The sequence below is a fragment of the Thunnus albacares genome, chromosome 16 (assembly GCF_914725855.1).
Source record: "Thunnus albacares chromosome 16, fThuAlb1.1, whole genome shotgun sequence".
Classification (NCBI taxonomy): Eukaryota; Metazoa; Chordata; class Actinopteri; order Scombriformes; family Scombridae; genus Thunnus; species Thunnus albacares.
In genome coordinates, this window is record NC_058121.1 from 24,300,001 (window position 1) to 24,318,434 (window position 18,434).

The 18,434-nt window shown below is 39.4% G+C and overlaps 2 protein-coding genes and 2 long non-coding RNA genes across 4 annotated transcripts in view; 2 read left to right on the top strand and 2 right to left on the bottom strand.

Annotated features, from left to right (window-relative positions):
* LOC122999574 overlaps positions 1-17,383 on the bottom strand; it is a 30,571-nt gene extending 13,188 nt beyond the window's left edge. The window contains exon 1 of the long non-coding RNA XR_006407778.1: positions 15,003-17,383. This is a non-coding gene — a long non-coding RNA (uncharacterized LOC122999574). The remainder of the gene's footprint in view (positions 1-15,002) is intronic.
* On the top strand, positions 1,611-4,446 carry LOC122999568 (claudin-20-like). Its single transcript, XM_044376581.1, has one exon. It carries the CDS (start codon positions 1,987-1,989, stop codon positions 2,806-2,808), a length of 822 nt encoding a protein of 273 aa, XP_044232516.1. The 5' UTR covers positions 1,611-1,986; the 3' UTR covers positions 2,809-4,446.
* LOC122999564 (interferon-induced protein 44-like) lies at positions 8,625-13,666 on the top strand. Its single transcript, XM_044376572.1, has 6 exons — positions 8,625-10,173; positions 10,362-10,557; positions 12,227-12,385; positions 12,541-12,712; positions 12,942-13,042; positions 13,195-13,666. Exons 1-6 carry the CDS (start codon positions 10,076-10,078, stop codon positions 13,360-13,362), a joined length of 894 nt encoding a protein of 297 aa, XP_044232507.1. The 5' UTR covers positions 8,625-10,075; the 3' UTR covers positions 13,363-13,666.
* LOC122999573 lies at positions 10,945-13,286 on the bottom strand. Its single transcript, XR_006407777.1, has 2 exons — positions 12,836-13,286; positions 10,945-12,298 (listed from the first exon to the last, which is right to left on the bottom strand). It is a non-coding gene; the product is annotated as an uncharacterized LOC122999573 (long non-coding RNA).
* Positions 17,384-18,434: the final 1,051 nt, after the last annotated feature.

Sequence of the window (18,434 nt, forward strand, 5' to 3'; positions counted from 1 at the left end):
AAATTACAGACTTTTTAGTGTGTTTTTATGTGTGTGTGTGTGTGTGAGAAAACCAGTTTAAGTTCAAATTATTTATTTCTCTCGAGAGGCTGATTATTATTTTAGTGTTTCTAACCTGAAGGTAAGTCTGGTCTAATTCTGAGGAGTCACATGATTATTAAACAGACAACTAAGAAAATTCATTAACTTTAGTGAGCGTAACATCTGTCTACATCAATGCTGTAACCTGTAATGTGGCGTCACAAGTAGATTTTGCTTCATCTTAAGAGGCTAAAACCCAAAAACTGCTGTTTTTTCTGATGACTACAGAAGCTCCATCAGAAATCTGCCCACTTTAAAGCTGCAGTAACCGCTGGTTTGGCGAACACGATGACATCATCGCTCTGTATGTCCTGTGGGAAACTGAATCCTTCTTATTTGTTAACAGTTATTATATCAACATAAAAACTTTAATTATCCAGTGATGATGGTTGAAATGACGCCCACGGAGTCTTTAATCTTGTATTTTCCCACAGAGGATCTGTTTGGTGAGGTAGGCGGATAAAAATGGTGTTTATTGTTTTCTGTTTGGTGAAAAGCAGCTCGTGTCTGTGCAGGTTTGAAGCTGATAAGACCCAGACTGCGGGATTATGGTAATAACAGGCTGCCACTGGCTGACTGACTGCTGGGTCCCATCACTACAGAGCGGGTGGGTGGGCTTCGGACGCTTATCACCGTGTTGCAGAGGGCGATTCTTCATACAGTCACATGACGGGCGACACCTTGATTCACACTGCAGCCGCACAAAGAACAGCTCAGCGGTTTTTATCACCAAAAACGAGGACGAAATAACCACCCGATGGTGCGTGTTGATTGTTTTAAAAGCACAAATTATCCTGTCAGTCACCTGAAATGTGACTGTTTTTGTAAGTGAAGGACTCGGTCTAGTAGATATTATCAGTAATAGTCAATAATGAGCTTTTAAGAGGCGTTGTCGCATTTTTCAGAGGGTTGTAAAACTCAAGCGAGGTGAAAAAAAAACAGAATTTAACTAGTCTTATCTAAAGAAAACAATAAAAACAATCATTTTCAGGTGAACGGCTGCTTTCGTGTGGTCAAAGGCGTGAAAGAGAAGCGTTTCTGCGCATCGTACAACGCCATCAACTCATCTGATAAGAACGCTGCTCTGCGGCTCCTTCAGCAGAGCCGGTGACCTTCAGGTTAGAAAACCTGTTTCCTGAAACACACTTCAGTCAGTTTGCACGAAGAGGTTTTTTATTCTATTCAGAACGAGCTTGCAGGAAAAACACAAAAGGACTCCTGGTGCATCTTTTTTCCAGAACGCAGAATGGGATGAAACTGTATGTACAGTTGCCAAGGAGACAGCAGGCAGAGAGGTAGTTAGAGGCTGTTAACCCACACACCCTGTGTTTTCATTCACACTCTCTGCTCCGTCCTCAGGAATCACTTCAGAAGACGCAGCCAGACACTCAACACAGGTAAGACTCCAGATTCATACGATTTAACTTTAAAAAATAAGAATTTTTCCTCTTTTGTTGCAGATGTTTAACTCCATGAAGAGGTTAGGATTGAATAAATTAGAAGAAATAACTTAGTTTTTCCTCTTGCAGTGGAAAAGCAGCTCAGAAACAGTAGAGCCAAGGGATGCTGCAGCTTTAAATGGACATAATTGAGTGTCAATGATCACCACATCAGCTGCAGAGTAACTAATGCAGGCAATCAGCGAGCTCACACATGCTTGCCCTCCTAACACACAAATCACAAAAACAGGGAAAGAAAAGCTCAGCAGCCTCAGCTGTGTGTCCGTCACGCTCTCACGCTCACTTCAATTCTCATTTCTCCTCTGGTTGCAGCCCAGTGGAGCCGGCGCTGAGGAATTATCTGCTGTCAGGACTTGTCCGGGACGCCGCCGCCGCCGCCGCCGCACCAACAGGGACGGAAGCTGGGACGAGGAGGGAGGGAGGGAGGGGGGGTGGGAGCTGAGCCATGCTGTCCACCGCCATTCAGATCCTGGCGTTCGCCTTGGCGCTCCTGGGCGTCCTCGGCGCCACGGTGGCCACTCTGCTACCCAACTGGAAGGTGAGCGTCAACGTCTGGTCAAGCATCATGACCCCCATCTCGCAGATGCAGGGTCTGTGGATGGACTGCGTCTGGTACAGCTCCGGCGTCTTCAGCTGCACCATGAAAAACTCTGTGCTGTCGCTGCCGGCGTATCTGCAGACCATGAGGGCCGCCATGGTCCTGTCCTGCATGGTGGCGTTGTTTGGACTCTGCCTCGCCTCCCTAGGGCTCAAATGCACCCGCTGGGGGGGCAGCCACCGAGCGAAGGGGCACACCGCCATCGCTGCGGGGGGCTGCTTCATCCTTGCCAGCTTCCTCTGCCTGGTCCCCGCGTCCTGGTTCACCAATGAAGTCATCACCACCTTCCTGACCACCGACCTGCCAGACAGCAGCAAATATCAGCCTGGCGGAGCTCTGTGCGTCACTTTCATCTCCGCCGGCTTCCTCCTGGCTGGAGGGGTCATTTTTTGTTTGTCGTGTCCAGGAAGAAGAACGACACGAACGGAGTACGCTGACCCTGACAGACAGTACCGAGAGGGGGAACGGAGGCGAGAGCCGCAAGCGGAGCGCAAACATCCGAAAAATAGGCAAAACAAAACAGTCCAACTGCAGATGGACGAGATGAAGCAGGAGAAACCTCCTCAGGAGAAACCAGAACAGGATCAGGAGAAGAAGAGCTACTCATCTCCCTCCAAACTCCCTCAAAAAGACATCAAGGACAGCTACAGCCTCCAGGAGTACGTTTAATCCTCACGGCTGGCTGAGTGGGGAAATGTGGAGTTTTCAGCTGAGGCTTTCTGGCTCATGGGGAAGGGGGAGGTGAGCTGGGGGGGGGGGGGGGGGGGGGGGTGGAATAATTACCAAATGTTGGGAATGACAGATTGAGGATTCAGCCGAATGTATCTGAAATGAAAAGCAGAGAGAAAAGCAGAAAGAGGAGAAAAAATAAACTGCACCAAATCCTTTAAAAACTGGCGTAGCTTTCTCATACCAAAGAGCTGAACCTGCTGATCATTTAAAAAAAAAAAAAAAAAAAACACACACAGCTCTGACTGAGACTGAAAAGCCATCGTTTTCCAGCTGTGGATGCTGTCTGCTTTCTGAGATTAACTCGTGTTCAAACAGAGCCGATCCAAAGCTTTCTGTGGCCCAGAGCAGGATCTGACTTCCCAACACCAACAACCTGGAAAAGACATTGTTGCCATCACAATTAGGATAATATATATACTTAACTTAATCTGTATTTTAAATAATACAGATTCTATATTGTTACTGTTTATGTACACATACAATATAAAAACTACAAAAGAAACAGCTACTGTCACTTTAAGATACACGCACTGATTTTGTTGTAACACTCTTGAAACCCAAGATCACAGTATTTTCTCTGATTTTATTTTCCTTCAGGTACCTCAGCTTAACGTGACCAAAAATATAATTTACGACAGACTAGAATGAATAACAGTTAATATATATATTACCTCAAATAGTTACAAATTCTAGATCACAGGAATACAGAAAAGAGTTTGTTTGTTATCTCAAAATTTTGAAATCCACATTAAGCTTAAAAACACAGAAATATTTGTCTGTTTTTCATCTATTAATATTGAATCATTAAATGTTTATTTATTATTAAATATTGTTTTAAATTCATAGAAATGGCCTGATAAAGATGTCTTTTCAACTTAACTAAACTAGTAAGTGTAATGTTTACCATGTTCACCATCTTGGTTTAGCGTGTTAGCATGCTAACATGCTCATGTTTAGTAGGTGTAATGTTTGCCATGTTCACCATCTGAGTTTAGCATGTTAGCATGCTAACACTTGCTAATTAGCAGTAAACACAAAGTAACACCTGCACTATTCGGTCATAAACTTAAGTATTAAGTATTTCTGGTAGCACTCGATGAAAAGTCAGAGAATCACCAAAGTCAGTGGGATTCATCCTCTGAAGACTATGAATGTTTGTACCAAATATCACAAAAATATGTCAAATAATTGTCGAGACATTTCACTCTGGAGCAGAGTGGTGGACGGACTTGTATGATTATAAGCCGTGCTGCCAGCAGTGCTAATAATCATACATGAGAATAACAGTTAATACATTTCATACAGCATGCAAGTCCACTGGCTTATTCCTGTTACCTTTACATTAATCAGTAGAAAACACTATATAGTAAAAAAAGAAAATATTAAATTAAAAAATAGGTAAAAATAATCTGGAAGATTTTTGTTACAGTGCTGTTGAGTCTTACAACAAAATCTTGGAGTGTATCTTAAATTGTGACAAAAAATTTATACTCACTTGTCCATGTCCACACTAAGCCAGCTAAATTCGTGAACGCATCTTCTTCTCTCCGTTTTGTTCCTCCCTCTAGACTAAAACAAAGCTTTTCCAAAGCATCCTCCAGAGGAAGTAAACGTGAAAACGCCGGCTTGGTGTCGTAGTGTGTACGGGGAAAATGGAGCTTTGTAGAAACGCTGTTAAATCGCCGACAAAACAGATGGTGGCAGTAGCGCAGTGTTTCAAGAAGAAGAAACACAGCGACAACAATAACAACAACGATGGCAGACGACTTCGTGCAAATGTTGTTCTCTTTATTGTCTACTTTGATAGCTTGTTTAGAGTTAAACGTAGTTATCTACCACCCTTCTCTTGTTGAAACTGTTATCAGCTCGCAATAAACTAAATGTCAGGAAGCCGTTGCAGAAACGGGAACAGTATGCCGTTTCTTCTTCGCTGGTTTTCTGTGGCTGACTTGCTCAGTTCCAGTAGGAGGAGAATTACTGAAATCCCTACTGTGGACGCATGTTGTTTTTTCTTCTGCGTTTTAGAATTTAGCCGACTTAATGTAGACGTTGTCTTATTCGCAGCCACCTGGTGGTGGAAGTCACTTCTTCCATTTCGGGCCGACTCTGAACTAAAATCTTTGGGAAACAGAGCGTCAATGCATGCTGTCAGTGTTTAGAAGCTTATAGTTAGTGAACGCTGCTGTACTCGAGACTGTGCCTGAAGCAATAAACACATTGTTGAGCTTTTTAAAATTATCGTGTAGACTAAGATTAAAACGAGTCCAGATCCAAAGCATCTGAACGACAGCGTCCACCCCGTCTTTTCCTGTCGGTTGAGGGGGAGGCGAGAGGTGCAGCGCAGCATGGAGAGAGGTAATGATGCTCTTTGCTTTCCCATTATCCTCTCACCACGGTTGGATGCACACTGCACACACACACACACTGCACGCACACTCTGTTTCAGCTGTATGAAAAGGACATCCAGTCATTTTCAGAATGTAATTTACAGCCTAATGGAGACTGGAGAGTCCACAGTGCTGTGCACATTTGGTGGGTGGGTGTCCTTTAACCTGAGGTGTGCTGTCAATCACACCTGCCAAAGCTTCTCGGAAATAAAAAAAAGAGAAGAAATTGTCGAGCTGAACGCCCACACTGCCTCTCAGGAAAACCTGCAACAACAAAAAAAAAACATTCAGAGGAGAAAATGGAGTCGATTCATCAGCACTGCGCTGAGATTTCACTGTCAAACCTGACAGAGACACATGCAGGCACGTGCAGATAGAAAACAAATAAGCATGAAACAAGAAAAAACGACAGGCATCATCAGATTCATTTATGTGCTTCTGTAGGTTGATGTTGATGTTTTTGCTGCTTTTGGACTCAAACTTCACCCCTCCGGAAATTAAAAACCATTGTTTTGTTTTGTAGATGGACGACTGGACAGTTTTGAAATGATGAGCAAAGGTTTTTTAAGCTTAATGTGACCAATCATATAATTTACTGCAGGCTAAAATAAATTACAATAATAGAAAAAAATATATTCTGGTCATACATTACCTCAAATAATTACAAATTTCCTGAAATACAGGAAATTTATTTGTTATTTGAAAATTTGGAAATCCACATTAAGCTTAAAAACACACATGTATTTGTCTGTTTTGCACCTATTAATATATAATAATTTAATGTTTATTCATTATCAAATATTGTTTATAATGCATAGAAGTGGCCTGAAAAAGATGTCTTTTCAACTTCATTTAGACGTCAGGTAAAGACGTCTCTTCAGTGATGTCATTTTTCTTTGCCGTTACCTTTTAGCAGGTCTACAGCTCCTGAAAAAGAAACAGAAAGAAGTCACAAGGGCTAAAAAAGTGAGAAATATAAGGTCTCTTTAATACTGTATTCATTCAGAAAAAAAACTAATATAAGGAGTAAATTTTGACAGAGTCATATTTTTAGTGGCCAGCCAACTAAATAACAGACAAGCTAATTACTAACACTAACTAACAAGCTAGCAAAGGTAGTTTATCTTCATCAGTAAGGTTTCATAAATGTTGACAACCGACTGTGGAAGTAATTTCAACTCATAATTTTGGTGTTTCCAGTTTGAGCTGAAATGGTCACTTCATTAATTAATTTGTCAATCAACAGCAAATTAATCAGCAACTACTCTGATCATCAATCATTTGAGTTACTTTTCAAGCTAAAATGACAAACATTTGCTGTTACCGGCCTCTTAAATGTGAATATTTTCTGCTTTTCTCTGTTTTATATCATTGTAAATTGAATTTCTTTGAGTTTTGGGTTGTTGGTCGGACAATTTCACATTTCTTTGTATTTCTTTATTACGTCAAATTTACCCCCATATATATTTCATTACCTTGCTGATAAATCTATTAAAAGAAAATAGGAGTTTACAGAAGTCAGGATCATATTTATTTTCAGTTGCTGATTTATGATCTTGGAATAAAACTCAAACTGAACTTCGGTGTGTTTTCAAAATTAAAAACATCTGAATGTCACTGATCCAGACCAGCTGAGGAGCCTCTAGATAATAAAATTATCACAGTTTTTCTTTGTTAACAAATAAAACATGTCTGCATTGAAAACGTCACTGGTCTTCTGATTTTATTCTTGAAATCAAACATACTATGTTTTCTTTCAGACTTACACCATATCTACACAGGATACATTCAGGGACTGCATTTGAGTGTTGGTCACCCATGTTTTGGCAGTTTTCAGAGCCCAATACACAATCATTGTAGTTAAAAGAACAGAGGAAAAAAACTTGAAGTGTATAAACGTGCTTTGGGTCGTGGTTACTCTTGTATAACCTTTACATGGCCTTTTTATATAGCTGTATTGATCAAAAGGATAGGTTCACAGATTTTCTTAACATAACAGCCAGGTTCCTAAAAAACACTGAAACATGTTTTTTTGGCAGTAATCATTCCTCCTGTTCATACTGGCTATTAAAAGATCCCCTTCAAATGTGCTTTCAGTGTAAGTGATGGAGGCCAAAATCCACAGTGTGTCCACACAGTCATTTAAAAGTTGATGTGAAGCTTATATGAGGCTTCAGCAGTCTGAGTTAGTCATATCAAGTGGATATCTGACACATTTACAGTCTTTTTAGCCTCAAATTCCCTCTTTGTGTTTCCCTGTTGAGCTGCGGTGGAAGTACGGTAACAAAAAGAGGAACTTTGGCACTAAAAAGACTGTAACGTTGAAAGATGTCTACTTGATCCTTTTCATTCGGATGGCTGAAGGTTCATATTAGCATCAGATAAACTTTTACTATTATTTTTTAAATACATTAAATACTTTGACTGTGGATTTTGTCCCCATTACTTACATTGTTTAGTGCATTATGAAGGGATCTTCTAATGGTCAGTATGAACAGGAGGAATGATTACAACGAGGAAAACATGTTTCAATGTTCGTATGGGTACCTGACTGTTGTTTTAAGACAGACTTGAAAAATTTTTCATCTGTCCTTTAGAACACTCAATTCTTTTATACAGACTTCACAGATTGATTCGCCTCTCTTGTACTGTTTTTAACTCTTTATCAACAGAGAATTTTTTGTAAGCACTGATGAATGTTCATCTAAAAGCTATTAAATGAATTGTGGTGTTCCTCAAGGTTCAATTTTAGGTCCTACTCTTTTTAAACTTAACATGCTGCTGGAAACGTCATCAGGAGGCACAGCATCATTTTCCATACCTATGCTGATGATACACAGCTTTACATCATTGTCTCCCCCCAGATGACCCAGGGCCAAGTGATGCCCTTTTTAACTGCATTTTAGATATCAAATTATGGATGGCAGAGATTTTTTTTACAGCTCAACCAGGACAAAACTGAAGTTTACTCAATGTGAAACTGAGTTGTGAAACTCAAGAGTTTCACAACTCTTTAGTTTCACATTTCACTCAATGTGAAACTGCAAGCACGGGCACTAAACCTCTGTCAACACGTGAACAAGAGTAGGTCAAAACCTAGTATAAGGCTGGACCATGTAGTCAGTGGTAGTGTCTATAATGTGAATTCCTGGATGTTGGTCATCTGCAATTTTCTGTAGTGATCCCAGTAATATGTTGTTGTTAAAGTTTATTGAAGTAGCATCACATGACATGGTTAAGCTACATTTCAGTAAAAAAAAAAGGTTATAAATGCGGTTGCAAGAACAATACTTTCCACTCATCATCTTGAGATGTTTGATTTGAAAGAGAACTTATTTTAAATCTAATTGTAACTATTCTAATTATCTGTTAACTCCCCCTGCTCTTTCATCTGTTTCTCTTGTTTTTCACTCTGTACTGAGTGTTTTGTCAGAGTAATAGTTATTTGAGGAACTTTAACTGTCACATGTCATTTAAAATCACATTAAATGGCCATTACCAGTTGAATAATTATGTTTTATGTTGTGAAAATGCTGTGTTTAGGTTTAGGGCAGCAGAGAATGTTGATATTTTATTTGTTTATCTGTCTTTTATTTACACATTTTAGCCTGTTTTACTACTTGGTATATCCTTTTCTTCTCTTTTTATTGATTTTTTTTTTTTTTTTTTTTGCTCACTTCAATACATCTCCTCTTTTGTAGTATTTTATCTTTTTTCACACTTCACTTTTGTCAGGGCTTTTCCATTGGGACTGTCACAAAATCAAAGGCAAGGAACAAACTGAAAGTAACTTTGAATGCCACTCTGTGTGTGTCAGCCACTCATCCATCTCACCATGACGTCATCTCATCATTTCCCACAAGCGTCTCACTGAGGGTAAGCAGAATATTTATTTTCTCTCATTTTTAGCTTCATTGGGACATTCGGTTCCCTAAATTCAAGGGAACTGAACTTGTCAAGTTACGTAGTTTCACATGCAAATGTCATTAAGCAAGCATTAACTTTTGACCAACATGGTCACACTTTTTGACTGACTGTGCTTTACTTTTCTGTATAATGTGTAAATCACACCCTCAAATAGAAAGTTCACAGTAGAGTGTGTTTGTGGTCTGAAGAGACGTGTACTTCAGTCACATCTCACATTTTTACTTAAGGTGAAATCTGTTTTATTGTGGACATTTCTCCGACAAGTCAGAAGACTCAAGATTCTTTCACTTTGTTCCAGAGCACCACAGGTATGAAGTTTCTATCATCTATGTTGTCAGATTAATGGTAAATTGTGATCTTTGTGCTTGTAAAACAATCGATGAACACAACAGCAAAAGAAAGTATGATCACTGTAAAAACTGACATTCATTCAAGATGAAGTGCTTTTAAGAAGTCTTTTGTTGTTTTGTAATAAGTTTAAGCTTTAGCTCAGTTCATTTAAACCCTGATTGAATTTAGTTTCATTCAGTATGACAAAAATTTCAGTTTATACAACACGGTTCATTTACTGAATCAGTGAATTCATACTTTGGTATCATATATTAAGACTGGATACACAAATAAGTAACTTTTTTGCTGTTGCAGCGTAATTGCATACGTTTTACAAAAAGTGACTGTATTAATTGCACCCTATATAACACTATATATTTTTAATTTATGACTTTTCTACTTAAGTGTTTAGTCGTTTTGGTTTGAGGCAAAAGCTAAATTGCTTATTTTAACATAAATTCAAAGTAAATGTTTTTCTTTCCAGCAATGGGAGCAAAACAGTCTAAACAGTCTGCTTCACCTTCAAGTAAGAATACTTACAAATTGATAGTTACCATTCAATGAAAATCACATGTTGTAACATGGTGTCAACATTATTTCTATTATATGTCTTGTACTTGTCAGTTCTTGACGAACCATGGAGATCGATAAACTGGGGGTGAGTGTCTGCTTCCTGAAACTTTTTAAAACATTTGTCACACAAAGCTGAACAGTACAAAATGACTTATTGAGACAGATTTATTTATCCGTTTCTTATTTCCTCTTTCAGTAACACTTTGATTAACTACCCTGTTATTTGTGTTATTTTAGTCTTAAATTTGATGTAATCCTTCTTTCTCTGAGCAGAAGCAAACACAACTTTCTGCAGCATGCGAACAACTACAACCCTCAGACTGATGGTCAGCAGCTCAGGATTCTTCTTCATGGGCCAGTCGGAGCTGGAAAGTCCAGCTTCATCAACTCTGTTCAAAGTGTCTTAGAAGGCAGAATATGCAAAAAGGCCTTTGCAGACAACATGGCACAAGGCTGTTTCACCAAAAAGGTATGGATGAAGTTTGATTGTGTTGATATAGTGAGTGAGAAATCATCCTGAATTTACTTTTAAAACTTACAAAGCTTGTATGGAACATGACAAAGTTCCAAATTAATAGTTTATGGTCACCAATTCTTTTTAAAGCACTACTGATTTCCTAAAACCTCTCTAACTTACTTACTTTATTAGCGTCAGTCTTGGCACAGGTAATGATCAGATGTTGTTTGATGGTTTGCTAGAGGTTTTGAGCTGCAACTGCATAATTCAAAAGGGGATATTCAGTCTAAAACTGAACAGTTTTGTTTGCGGAACTGAAATCTTTTATTTATGCTGTGTTCCATCTTCATTTACTCTGACCCACTAACATCTATACTGATGCTTACACCGCTGCAGAAATCTCACAAGTGTTACCTTTATTATAATACAAAGATTATTCATATAGACCTTGTAGTTGCAGAAATTTACCAAATGTATATTCATTTTGGGTATGTCATGTTCAAGCAGGTCAAGTCAAATCAGTCAAGTTCATTTATAAAGCAGATTTTAAAACAACCAGAGTTGACCAACGTGCTGTACAATAAAATAACAACAGTAAATTAAATCAACATTACAAGGTAACAGAAAAAAAAAAAGGAGAGATGATATAACAATACTATCTCATATGCAAACAAACAAAGAACAAATAATAGTAAAACATAAAGCTTTAAAGACACTCAAAGGGCTGAGAGAACATGTGGGTCTTAAGTTTAGCCTTAAAAGTGTTTACAGAAGGGGAACCCTTAATTTCAAAAGGTAGCAGGGGCCTGAGTCGAGGCCTGGGGATTTAGGATGCTCGCTGGCAGTAAAGATACTTTTACAGTGAACTGAGTGGTTTCTGCTGCAGCACAGAGATTGGTCACATACATCACACACAACAGTCTATGGTCCATAATAAAACATTGCAGAATGCCACAATTTGCCTGTCTTTAGTTAGCAGAGCACAAAGAATTCTCCAAAATCACAAATCATTTTTTGTGTATTTTGCCTCTTTTACTTCTCTGTAGTATTAAAGTGCCAAAAATTGACGCCTGCAAGCTAGTTCATGCAGCTCAACTTGAGCTGTCACTCCACCCACATGCCATACTCCCCTCTCTGAAAGATATATTCAACACACCTTTATAATCATGGCAGCGTATTTAAGCCGTCAATGCTCTGCCCACACTTCGAGGCATGTCTGCTGCAACACTGCTCACACAGGCTATGCTGTAGCTTGCTGCACTCCTGTTGCTTCTGTTGCTGCCATTCATATAACATTTCAAAGTCCCCAGCATCCACCTGTAGGCTCTGAGTCTCTCTTCCCCTGGGGGGGAAGTTAGTGTCATCACTTCCCACTCCTCGCTATGTGAGATCAATGTTTCTTTGTGGGGAATAATGAGGTCAGAGCCTAGAGACCAAACACTAATGCTGTACATATTCTACATTTAAATAATAATCTGCTCCATGTGAGTGAGCTGACTGAACTATGACTACAGAGAGGCCGGAGGAGCCTATGTGTTCACAGTTCAGGATGGTCAGTTGAATAGTGAGGAAAGTGGAATAGGACAGTAAATAATAAATAAAGCTCTGAACAGAAGCACCTGCAGAAGCATAAGACGGTACAGGCAACAGAATAACTACATTCTTCTCCACATTTTCACAGTACACAACCTACAAGATCCAAAAAGGAACCCGAAACACATTTTACCCATTTGTCTTCAATGACATGGTGGGCCTGAAATGCAGGAACAGGAGAGACAGAAGAATCCATGTGAAAGATGTCAAACGGATTCTTAAGGGACATGTACAAGACGGCTACACGGTACAGTTACTGCATTTTTAAACTGACAATATTTAGTAAGTTGTTTACAGTAATTAAGTTTGTCTTCTATTATATATATATACATATATATTTTATACATATATTATGATCCTATTAAGTGTGATCTTTTAACTAGATTTGACTTTTTTTTCTAGTTCAATCCTGAATCTAAGTTGTCAAAGGAAGATCGTTACTACAACGGATCCCCAAGTGCCAACGACAAAGTGCATGTTCTGGTTTATGTTTTTGATGCCAACACTGTATCGCTGATGAATGATGACATTAAGGAAACAATACTGGATATCAGAGACGAAGCCAATGAACTGGGTGAGAGCAGAAATCCTCATGTTTTTTTTTATTTTGCACATTGGGATTCACCAGCTAACTGCTTGGAAAAACATCAAGTAATAAAAGTGATATTACACTCAAATAAATTAATTAAACACTCACCTCCATTAGGTTTGAGTGTAGTTCCCTCAGTCATCAGCTGTGGTCAGTTTGGATAAATGTCAGTTGCGTTGGGTTCACTTTTCAGTTTTGTGTTTCCTCCTGGCAGGGATTCCTCAAGTGGCCGTTTTCACCAAAATTGATGAGGCCTGTCCTGAAATCAAGCAAGACTTAAAGAATGTCTACAAGAGCACAGTACTACAGGAAAAGGTATATTTTGATCAGTAATTTAATGAGTTTACAAACATATGAAATATAATTTAATACTGTAAAAATATTTTCAGTATGAGAGCACAAAGTCCTTATTTGCTCTCAACTCTGAGCTGTAAAACGTGAACTGAGATGTGATTTTTAAAATGTAGATGGAGCAGTTCAGTGCGACTGTGGGTATTCCAATGAACTGCATCTTCCCTGTGAAGAACTACCATGATGAAATCAGCCTCAACAATGATGCCGACATTCTCATCCTGAGCTCCTTGAAAAGCATCATCGACGATGGGAATGATTTTCTGAATGAGATGCATGTTTAGACTAGGGGTGTTGTGATATACCGGTATTGATGATAACTGTGAAACAATGAAAACAATGAAATTAAACAACAATGAAATACTGATATCATGATAATAATACACATAAAATTATATCTTGTAAATAATACAGAGCCTCTTAAAACCCCTTAACGTTCCGACGCGCTGCGACACATTTTCTAAGCTAAGATTCTTGTGATTTGATTTATGCAAACCATTTCAAGATACAATCACAACAGCAGTTACAATCAATGCCTCTGTCAGGCCACCAATAAACAAACTATTACAAAATTCATGCTACCCACCCATAGACATAGACATAGACAAGAAGGGAGGTCTATAGAAAGGCTTGCTGATATAAATGGGTTTTGAGGCGTCGTTTAAAACAGTCCAAGGATTCAGCCGATCTAACAGATTGTGGAAGATGATTCCACAGAGTTGGGGCTAAGCATGCAAGCGTGCGGTCACCTTTTGAGTTGCGGTTTGTGCGGGGGATAGATAGAAGGCCAAGATTTGAGGATCGAAGAGGTCATGAAGTGGAATGGGGAACAAGGAGCTCAGAAATGTAGCTAGGAGTGCTTTATGTGTAATCAGCAGGCAGGATCTTGTAGTTTATTCTGAATTTTAACAGAAGCCAATGGAGGGATGCAAAGAAAGGTGTAATGTAGGACCTATGGTCAGTTCTGGTTAGAAGTCTAGTTGCTGTATTTTGGATTAACGTTTTAGAGAAGACTGACTGAGGCAGGTGTCGAGGGAGTTACAGTAGTCTAACCTGGAGAAAATGAATGTGTGGATTAATTGTTCAAGAACAGTAAGGGGCGATATAGATCTGATTTTTGCAATGTTTCTTAACTGAAGAAAACTGGACAAGCTTATTAGCATGATGGTCAAATGTCATAATATACTGGTCGAAGATGATACCGAGATTCTTAGCAGTGGATTTAGTGTTGGGGTGAAGTGGGCCAATAAACTGAGTAGCAGCAGTGACAAAGGTTTCAGGACCAATTAACAGAACTCCCGTTTTGTCAGGGTTTAAGATGGAGAAATTTCAGGTCATTCACTCTTTGGTAGCAGCTAAACAATCATGACATTTCATCACAGCGGCTGAACAACTGACCCAGAGGGAGCATGTACAATGAAAACAGGATTGGCCCAAGGACGGAACCCTGAGGGACTCCACACTGGAGGGGAGCTAAGGAGGATACATGATTATTAACACAGACATTAAAAAATCTATTTGTTAAGTATGAATGAAACCAGTTTAAAGCTGTGCCAGAAATTCCCACCCAGTTATGCAATCGATCAAGTAGGATGGTATGGTCGATGGTATCAAATACAGCAGTTAAGTCAGTAGAGTGAGAATGGAGTATTCACCTTTGCATTCACCAATCCGTGACGTCATCACAATGTAAGGTCTATGGGCTGAGCAGGAACTCGTGGGCGGGGCCAGTGGGGGAAACATTACTGCGCATATTCAGTGGGCCGCACAACACAGAAGCAAACTCGGAAGCTAGAAACTTTTTTGGCGTATGTGCCACCCAAGCAATTCCTATAGGAGTGAGTGGGCGCCATTTTTAGTCCGGTATCCAGCCCTTATAATACATCCATGATATAAGTATGGACAACACGTCTCTACTTCCCACCGCTATGCAAAAGTGAAGCCATAATATCTCCTTTTCAGCTGCCATTTTCCTTGTGTGACGTCATTTGGAGCCAGAGTCTGTGCAGTAGAGTCCGGCCATCCCGCTGCCTGACAGAGGTTTGAGAGCAATAACGTCAAATAACTGATTAAAAAGAAACTTATCCGAAAAATGAGCACATGAACATACATCATCAACGACCTAAAATGACAGAAACCATCTTTGGGAAAAATTTATTTGACGTGTACTTTGATTTTTGAGTTTGGCTCATGTCCCATCCACTAACATGGAGGGGGAGGGACTTATGTCCTATATTGCAGCCAGCCACCAGGGGGAGATCAAGATGTTTTGGCTTCACTGTTTTGGGAGCTGTCATGATGTCCATCTTTATATATAGTCAATGTACTCACCTATGAAGCCTCATATTACTTCACAGACTGATACAACTGAGACAAAAATGGTCTTGTTACATTGACAAAGGTCCAGTCGATCCAATCCAGTAAAATATTTACTTATATTTAGATTTTCTTACTTATATTTAGATTTCATTATCCACAACACATTATCACATCCATAAATAGACTGTTGCATCATTTCAAATTAGCCAGCAGATATCCCAATCTTCCAATGTATTCTCCATCAAACATTATCATGTTAACATTAGCCACATCTTGGTATCAAAATGGTGGCTGCACTCTCACCTTTCGATTGACACCTCACTTGACCCAATGGAAGCTTCCATGTCCTGTCCACAGCCAACAAAAGCCAACGACAGTCCGTGTTGAAAGGAGGTGCCTGCCCCTCTTCTTTCGCGTAAAGAGCAAGCCAATAGGAACAGAGTGTGCAGATGACTGGCGCTTCAAATAGCCAATGAAATTGCTAAAATAACCATGTGCTGCTTTATTGTTTTGCTTTTTATACAACCACAACACAGAAATTATGTAAATATAACTAGTTTGCTGTGATTAACGTTTTATATGGACTGCTTTTCCACTATAGCACTTGTTTTTACTCTTTTATATGCACAAAGTTTAGTTTCATCAGGGGAACAAAGCACTATAATGTATTATTGCTTCAGTTACTCTGAAGCAGGGTTATTTGGTGTCTCTAAATGGCCTTTATTTGCAAGACGCCTAGACATACCCTTAGAAAAACATGTAAAATATTCATTTTCTGTGGTATTGTTATTAAATTTGAACTTGGACCAGGTAAGGCTCCATGCTGTGGTCCCATTGTGTTTCCCAGCTAATAAGTCACAGCTTACAGGTCATCTGCAGTGATCTGTTTGCAAACAATTAAAAACCTTATATTTCAGTGTGTTCAAACTTCTTTCAAACTATGTACAGTTATGGTTACCGACTTTCTTTCCACCTCTCTACACTTGTATTTTGAGTGTAATTCATTTGCCAAAAAAGAGGCAAAACACACAATAAACAAAGTTAAATATGATTTGACTGATAGCATTTTTGTTTTTCAAATTTCCTATAGATATTGAGATAATATTGTGAATTGTTTTGGCCATGATAATTGTGTTGTTAAAATCTGATATCGTGACAGCCCTTGTTTAGACATTTGCTTGAAGAACAACTGAATTTCCCAGTTTGCAGATGGCATTCTGTGACATTCAACAGGAGAACAGAATCTATTTTTGCATATTTTTTAAGATATACTGTAGATATCAATTTGCTGTATTGGCTCATGTTATTTGTCCAAATGCTCAAACCATCAGAATGTTAATTTTGGGGGGGATCTAGTGGGGATCCCAAAGTTTCCAAAGAAGCAGAAAATGATATAAACACAGGACATCTAGAGTATTTCCCTTTGGAGTCATGATGCAGCCATAAGTAGTCCTTGAGAGTCTTTGAGTTTGTACATTTTATTCATAGCTTAAATAAAGAGTTGGAACAAGCAGATACAGAGAAGACTGGTTTCTGCCCCCCTGCCCCATCTATAACTCTGCTGTTTGAACCTTCTGCATAAATATGTTTTATTGTACTGTGTTCTATGGATGTATGTGGTATTATGGCTCTAAAATCTGCCGATGTGTCCACTAATGTAGTCTGTGATATGCGGTTGAAAGATTCAGAAAACGGTAGCTAAGTGGACCTTGTGGTTTGTTTGTTATTTTATAACAAAGTAAAGTAGAATTGTGTTTATAACCTGTGTGTTATAATATCATTTACATTGATGAGTGGTTAAAGATGACTTTAAAAAGGGAAAATACTCCTCTGAAGTAGGGTTGCTAAAATTTGGAGTTTTATTTTATTTTGTAACTAACCAGGACTCTGTGCTCCAGTTGGATCCACACAGGGAGTCGGGAGCTAACGTTAGCTGGGAGGCTAGCTGGCTGTGCTTCCCTCCAGTCATGCTGCGGCTAACATTCCGCTAGCCTCTCAGCTAACGTTAGCCCCGGCTCTCCATGTGGATCCAACTGGAGCCCCGAGCCCTGGTTTGTTATTCAGGTTAAAGTGGGAAGAAGCAGCAGGTCTGTCAGGCAGCTGAGTGAAGTGGAGCCTTGCGGAGGAAGCACCGGGACCGTCAGGGAGAAACAGTCCGTCAAAGGAAGCACAGTCAGGCGGCGGAGGAGAGGGCGACATATCGGCCTCTCATAATCGGCAGAATTCACCTATGCCGATATTTCATTTTAGAGCTTTTATCGGCCAATACCGATGACGTGCCGATAATAGTAATAGCAATTTATTAATGTAAGCCCCTCTTTATCTTGAAAAACGCTGTTGGGCTGGAAAACCAGATATTCTCTTTTATAAAATAACAACACAAGCAATTCTTAGCACACTCTGGTGTGCTCTGGCACTCTGGCACACAAAAAATTAGTAAAAAATTAACATACAGGTTATGAACTTCCTTTTTCTATCAGAATTCACAAATATCCTATTACTTGCTTTATTTTTACACAAGTTCCCTCCTGCTGTTCTATGTTTCCCTGGGTTTCTCCACAACAGCAAGGGCAAATGTTAAACAAGGACATCAACTGGCTTTGGCACACAATGAACTTGTCAGCAGCAATGAAAAAAGCAAAAGTTATTACTTCTGACTATGACAAAATTTGCTGACACATAATCTATCTAATCTAAATTAAAAGAAGAAGTCTTACTTGAGGTCAGGGGGAGATTCCTGAGGTGGCTCTTTTCACAGTTCCCTGTCAGATGACTCACTCATTAGATATAAGAGTAATGTTACCTGATGAATGGCGTTAAGGCTTGAGGTTACACTGCGAGCCAAAGTGAAGCACAGATGGTTGAGGAGCCAGTGGAGAGAATGCCTCTTCCTCTGGGTCTACATGCACTGCAGCACTGGAGGTAGGTGCATCTGTACTAACTCCCAAATCCTTGTAACACACCAACATTACACCACATGAAAATAAATTACAAATTTATTAGATGTACAAACAAAGTCACCAAGCTGTAACTAGAC